General features: G+C 32.0%; 1 protein-coding gene and 1 pseudogene across 1 annotated transcript; both read right to left on the minus strand.

Annotated features, from left to right (window-relative positions):
• Positions 1-282: 282 nt before the first annotated feature.
• On the minus strand, positions 283-1,522 carry LOC131624325 (BAG family molecular chaperone regulator 2-like). The gene is made up of 2 exons (XM_058895273.1): positions 1,046-1,522; positions 283-845 (listed from the first exon to the last, which is right to left on the minus strand). The coding sequence occupies exons 1-2, from the start codon at positions 1,293-1,295 to the stop codon at positions 619-621; spliced, it is 477 nt and encodes a 158-aa protein (XP_058751256.1). The 5' UTR covers positions 1,296-1,522; the 3' UTR covers positions 283-618.
• A 1,776-nt stretch (positions 1,523-3,298) lies between these two features.
• LOC131624387 (uncharacterized) lies at positions 3,299-4,492 on the minus strand (annotated as a pseudogene).
• Between the last annotated feature and the right edge of the window lie 2,447 nt (positions 4,493-6,939).

Here is a 6,939-nt window from a genome sequence, read left to right on the forward strand (position 1 = left end):
AGACATCATTTTTCAATTAAAAAAATAAGACAGCCAGGAAAAATTAGCTTTCGAAATGAATCTTTATAAAATGAGCTCTTATATAGTTATATAGCCCTAGAAAACAAATCTGTCCGATTTTCAGAGATAATGGACCCAAAATTGACAAAGCTTCCACCATAAATTCGTAAATAAGCTTTTAAGCGTCGGTTTGCACGCATGGAATTATATAAAAATACCATTTATCAACAAAAAAACAAATGAAGATTAAAAAACATAACAATAAAAAATTAGGACAAGACAAAAGGAAGCAGCAAGACAATTAATATAGATTAGAACACATAACATGGCATTACATCCGCTTATACATTTTCAATTCAAACAAAGGTCCAACAACAAGATGAGTACATTATTATGTTCCTCTATACTAAGAAATTAAAAAAAGTGAAGAAGGACCAATCATTACATTCCAATTCATTAAAGTTAACTTCACTTTTTTCTTTTTCTTGTTAGTAGTACTAATTAATTATGAGTTTTAGAAATTAATTTCAATATATCTTAAATTTGAATTCACTACGGTTAGAACGATCACACATTTGTTACATAAACGATGGTGCAACCAAAATCAGATGAGTTATATTACACACTAATTGTGCAACAAGGATTGTTTATAGACTCTCCTCTTGCCAAACCAAATAGCTTCATTTCCTTAATAGCTGGATCTTCAAGAAGAAGAACCTTATCTTTGTCCCTAACACCAATCATGTGAAGAAATTCATTGTCATCCCTCTCTTTACCTTTGTAGATAAGCCTTTGTTCTTTTGGCTCCAAACTTGTTACCAATGACAAAGCCAACTTCAAATCTCCTAAAATTTATTCAAAAAATTTAACCATATAATTAGTTTTATGTTTATAGTTCTATTATAATAATGCACAAAATTAAGACATTATTTGTTAATAAGTACCAATAGATCAATAGATAAAGTGATTCAATGTTTCTTGTAACAAAAACAAAAGTCATATAGCAAATGAAAAATAAGGTAGGGTAGGGTTTCATTAGACTTACCAAAAGTTGAAGTGGCTTCAATGGAAATATCATGCCACTTTGACATTGTTGAAACTCTAATTGTGATCATTTCTTCATCACTTTTATTGCTCTCTCTTTTTTGCACAAGCATACCACCAGGCCTAAGTTCCCATTTGATTTCACTACACTCCTTTTCAACTTCAATTGGAGATGGTGCTACTACTTTATTTCCAATGTTTCCAAGCTTTGATAGGCTTCTACAAAACCTCTTTGATTTCAACTTCATCATCTTCTTTTTTTTTTTTTCTTACTCTTTTTTCTTTTCTTTTTAGAAGAGTTGAAATTGGAGGAAGTAGTAAGAGAAGTTTATGTGGTTAGGGACTTATATAATACTTGAAAACATAAAAAAATTATAAAGTGGAAGACATGAATATAATAGAAGCCGACCTAGTGTTACAAAAAAAGGAGAGTTGTGGGAACAAACATAACCAATGGAAGAAGATATGGGCATTTGTCTTTTCTGGTGATCTTGGGAAGGGCTATAGCACATGGGGAGTTGGTGCTTAGGTTTAAATAAATTGCTTGATTAGTGGAACAAACATTAATAGGAATCAACGTTTATTGAAAAAAAATCAATAGGAATCAACAGGTTTATGGTCGGCTTTCTTCTAATTTTTAGTATTTGATCCTTTTTTATTGACTAATGACTATCTATTTACTAAATTAATTTTTTCAAAATTGAATTTTATTATTAATTTTTAATGTAATATTAACTATCTACTATAACGTTCGTATAACGTTCGTATAGTCGAGAACATTGGGTTGAGATTTGCAGGGGATTTCATCCGGAAAAACCACGGGTTTATCCTCCAAGATCTTTGGAATATTTGAGGGTTTTAGTGCAAGACTTTCAATAAAGGATTGCGGCCAAGTGAAAGCCTTGGAGTTTTGGTAACTCACAGAGGAGTAACGCGAGAACGGTAAATCAAAGGATCGCCGCCAAGTGAAAGCTTTGGAGTTTTGGTAACTCGCAAATGAGTAGCGCAAGAACGGTGAATCAAAGGAGTGCAGCCAAGTGAAAGCTTTGGAGTTTTGGTATCTCGCAAGGGAGTAGCGCGAGAACGGAGAATCAAATTGGAAGTTCTTGTGTTCAATAGTTCGCAATTGGATTCAATCGAGTGAAAACTTTGAAGATTGAGGATCTTGCAAAGGAGTAGCATTAGACGATGAATCTATTAGATCTATTGTGTCTTGGTCTTGTTGAAGATCAAAAGAATAGAAGGGGTTGAATCAACAACAAACGGTTAGGGTTTGTTAAGGTTGTTATTGGAACACTTCTCTTGTAGTTATTTTTTGCAAAGTAAGAAATAACTTCTCAATTTCATTTGAAATTGACGACTGACGTACCCAAACTCGAGGACGACGTGGGGAACTGCCTTACCAAATCCTCATGTCGCTCTCTATCTCTTTCTCCCTTACTCTCATTTAAATTCTATATGCAATTTGTTGAATGTGTTGTTTGATAGATCAATTCGTACAAATATTTTCTTTGATTATTAAAGTTGAAAATTACTTTGTTGATTATCTTACAATCACTTTGGTTGTAAGTGCTTTTGCATATTAACAAAGCTTGAATGAAAAATTTATCGCACCTCAAGTGTTCGATAAAATGCTAGTTTTATTTTTCATTACACAATTTGTTTGGACTAACATTGTTTCATCGATCGACTCGTAAGAATTTTTCTGCAATTGGTTTGTTTAAAATGGTGTGTTGATTAGCTTATAATCACTTTGATTATAATTGGTTTTTATATCAACGCAACTTAAAATAAAAATTCTAAAAATTAGATTGCATACCAAGTGTTCAACAAATTGCTAGTTTTCGTTTTATCAATAATCTCATTGGAAATAGATAACCATTGTGATTTGTGTTAAACGCTTAATTGAGATAGACTTGTGTTGATTGTTCTTATTATTGTTTTAATTCTATACGACTTGCGCATATCTGAGTTCCAATAGTGTGGTTCGTATAGACGACTTGTTCGATCTATATGGATATTTTCCGCTCGCACTTTTTTTAAAAAAACTTTCAAAACTAGAATTTTAATTGGTGCATGCATTTTATATTGGTGATCTATTCACCCCTCTCTACATACGTTGATGTCCTCTAACAGGATCCAGACATCATATATTCGTGTGGCTAAACATAAAAAAAATTACGAACTAAATCATATTAAAAATGAATAATAATATTATTTAATGCAATACATTACAATGAAAATCGTCTATTATTCATTTCTTAAAAATGAGCAAAAATAACATCATTGTTAATTGTTCCAAGAATATATCTTTCTGTAAAAGTTACAAGACGAACATTTAACCACTAATCACCCATTTTGTTACATAGATGACTCTTCACAAATTTCATAGCTGAAAAAACACGTTCCACGCTTACAGATTCTACCAGAAAGACTAAAGTCAATTTCAAAAGCTTATAAACCATATCAAATGCGTTGCACTTATTTGTTTCCACAAGTTTTGCACAAAGATCTGAAAGTCCTTTTAACTTAGCAAATTTTGGGTCACATCGAATATTTCTAACATAATTCTGAAGTTGATGTCGCAACACCACTTCCGACACATCTACAAAATCATTTGGATAATGTTCAACCATCCTTAATAATTTTTTCAAATCAAAAGCTGCAAATAAAGATGAAAGACTTAAACATGAATCACATTCTAAAAGTTCATTATTCTCTTCATAAAACCTAGCATTGAGCTCGTGCAACTGCAAATCTAAAATACTAAACAACCAATCATGCTTATAATGATGCAAATTAGTAACAGTATAAGTTGTAGCATGTCTCCTAGGTTTTTCCTTGCACATACGATGCATCCATATCACGCACATCAATATCATGCTTATTGCAAATTTCTATAACTTTAGATATAAGTTCTTCTCATCCATCATTCCTCATTTCTCGATAGTATTGACAAGTGACAAAACATTCAAAAGATCTTGATCACGATTTTGTAATGCTACACTCAAATTATTTGTAATTCCATAAAATCTCAACCATCAAAGGATTGAAGCACATCTAACAAAAGCATAGTTTCACCATATTTTTCAAATGACGTATCATTCTCAACTTCTTCAAGTACCCCAATAATGGCACCATACAAAGTCATCAAACTAGTGAGAGTCCTAAAGTTAAAACCCCAACGAGTGTCATCTGCTCTAGCAATAGATGATTCTTGAATTAATCCACGAACAGTCTCTATCTCGACCTGTTCAATCAATTTAGCAAATTGGGTTACTTATTTGTCCCGAAGCAATTCTTGTCTCTTGTTAGAAGATTATATGAAATTAACAAGCATATTGACCTTAGCGAAAAAAACACTAACATCTTTGTGAGTTTTACCACATGCCACAAGTTCCAATTCACTACTACAAATAGCACGTTTCACCTCGAGCGCGAAATGCATTTAACCTCGGCTACAGAAGCGAGGTAACAAAGGGCGTCATGAAAAGTATCAACTTTACCCCTGGCTATTTAAAACATCGAGTCAATCAATCGCTGTTTCCACTTTAGTCTTCTCAAATTTTGGATCTCTGATTCCCTCGAGAATTCTGCAAAATAGCAAAGGGAAGGGTTTGAGAACCATATTTAGATTTATGTCGGGAAGGAAATTTCCCTAGAGGGTGTGCCGAAGGTTTGCAATTCTCTTTCCGATCCAACATCATCCTCACTTTTCCCCTCATCCGGGTGTTTACCAAGGCGGCTTTGCCAAGATACGACAAGCTCATAATTAATACCGACCGTGAGGTAAGTGTTGGGGGTGCCTGCTATCGGTACCAAAGCACATGTGACTATAGGAACTTCCCCCTTGCACCATGTTTGGGGATTCCCTTATCACCTAGTTTAGTCCTAACCAAATAGGTCGGCACGGGGCACCGCTTAGGGAATATAAGCATCTAGGCTCAAATATTGATCTCCAAGTAAGTGAAGCACTTCAGTTGAGGTCAGGGTCCAAAAGAAGATGCTCATAGGCAACGTCCCTCGAGCGACATCGCCTAACTTGGATAAAATAACTATTGAGTCCTAGGAGCCAGGCTAGAGAAAGCAAATGGAAATGATTGACCATGCAATCAGAAAGATCATTTCTATGTGTTACTCCCAAGTAATGTCATATATATATATATATATATATATATATATATATATATATATATATAATATATTTATATTTATATTTATATTCTCTTGAGATAGATACCCGCTCTAGAGGGGATTCGAGAAGTCATAAGGTTATTTCCCAGAGCACAATTTATTTCACTAGATATCTTTGGAGTAATTTCCTTTAAGTGTCCACCAACTCAAGAAATGACCCCTTAACTAAAGAATTAAGGGGCACATCACTCCCTCTAAATAGTATGCCACATCTCAAAAGAAACTTAGTAGTTATAAGGAATGTGTTTACACGAACACGATATTCGATATTCATTTGCTTAGTTTGATTAACAAACACAACCTTAATACTTTGGTTTGGATTCATAAGAACATAATTCATATGCACACAATCAACATGACTATTGGAAGAAGTAGCATGATTAGCCAATCTTTGAGCATTCTTCCAGTAACCAAAATCGTCTCCCACAAAGTGATCCCCTATATTTAGATATATTTAAAAAAAAAAAAACATGGCAACCAAAATGCTAGGTCCTTGATTCACTATAATCAATCCAGTGATACAAATCAAATCAATTTTCGCAAAATTGACATTTTTGTTTACCTTGAACAAACCAAGGGTAAACGAAATTGTGAGGAGGTTGATGACAATCTATTTTTAAATGTGTTTTCCTTACCTTATTTTGGATGTCACGATGATAGCTTGAAATTGAAGGCATATTCGTTTCCAACAATTCATAATCAACAACTTTGATACTCTCACTTGGATGTTGAGTATCACATGCTTCTAGATTAGCCGAAGAAGTAGCTTTGTCTCTAGAAAGTAGGGGTGTTCGCGGTTTGGTTTGGATAGGTTTTAAGGCAAAAACTCATCCGATCCAAAAATAAATTTACTTGCGGTTTGGTTCGGTTTTGGATGATATATTAAAAAAATCCAATCCGATCCGATTTAATGCGGTTTAATTTGGATCGGTTTTTGGATATCCAAATTACAAATTAAATTTTTATTAATATAATAAAAATACTAATAAATCATAGATTTGATTTAATATATATCATATAGTATATTAAAAGTTAATATTATAAAATGAAAATGATCGATTATAGTTGAAATAATCGAGGTGTCAAAATTAGTAACATGACACCTTCGATAACTCTTTACTGTAAATTCGAATAATAAAATCTACCGTTGAATTGAAAGCTAACACTATATAGATCATGTTCATAAAATTTAACGTCAATCATAAATCGTTTGATATGTCAATGAGATGCATAAAAACTAACGTCTTACAAAACCGTTAATTTTGATCTTTATCTTTAACATATCAAATGATTTTCGATTGATGTTAAATTTTTTAGACATGATCTATATGTTGTTAGTTTTCAATTCAACGACGAATTTTGTTATACGAATATGCGGCAAAGAGTTATCAGAGCTGTCATATTAAAAAATTTGACACATTGGTGTCATTTGATTTTGTCCTTATATATATATATATATATATATATATATATATATATATATATATATATATATATATATATATATATATATATATATATATATATATATATATATATATATATATATATATATATATATATATATATATATATATATATATATATATATATATATATATATATATAAGTCAGGATCAAATGGCACCAAGATGTCAAACTTAATAACATGACACTTCTGATAATTCTTTACCACATATTCATATAACAAAATTCATCATT

This window comes from Vicia villosa, unplaced genomic scaffold, assembly GCF_029867415.1.
Source record: "Vicia villosa cultivar HV-30 ecotype Madison, WI unplaced genomic scaffold, Vvil1.0 ctg.000114F_1_1, whole genome shotgun sequence".
In the NCBI taxonomy this organism is placed as follows: Eukaryota; Viridiplantae; Streptophyta; class Magnoliopsida; order Fabales; family Fabaceae; genus Vicia; species Vicia villosa.

Excerpts from the sequence above, each read along its gene's own strand:
- LOC131624325 (XM_058895273.1), bottom strand. The coding sequence starts at position 1,295 with ATGATGAAGTTGAAATCAAAGAGGTTTTGTAGAAGCCTATCAAAGCTT. Across the intron at positions 846-1,045 it reads TGAAGCCACTTCAACTTTTG|GAGATTTGAAGTTGGCTTTG; the intron begins GTAAGTCTAATG and ends AATAAATTTTAG.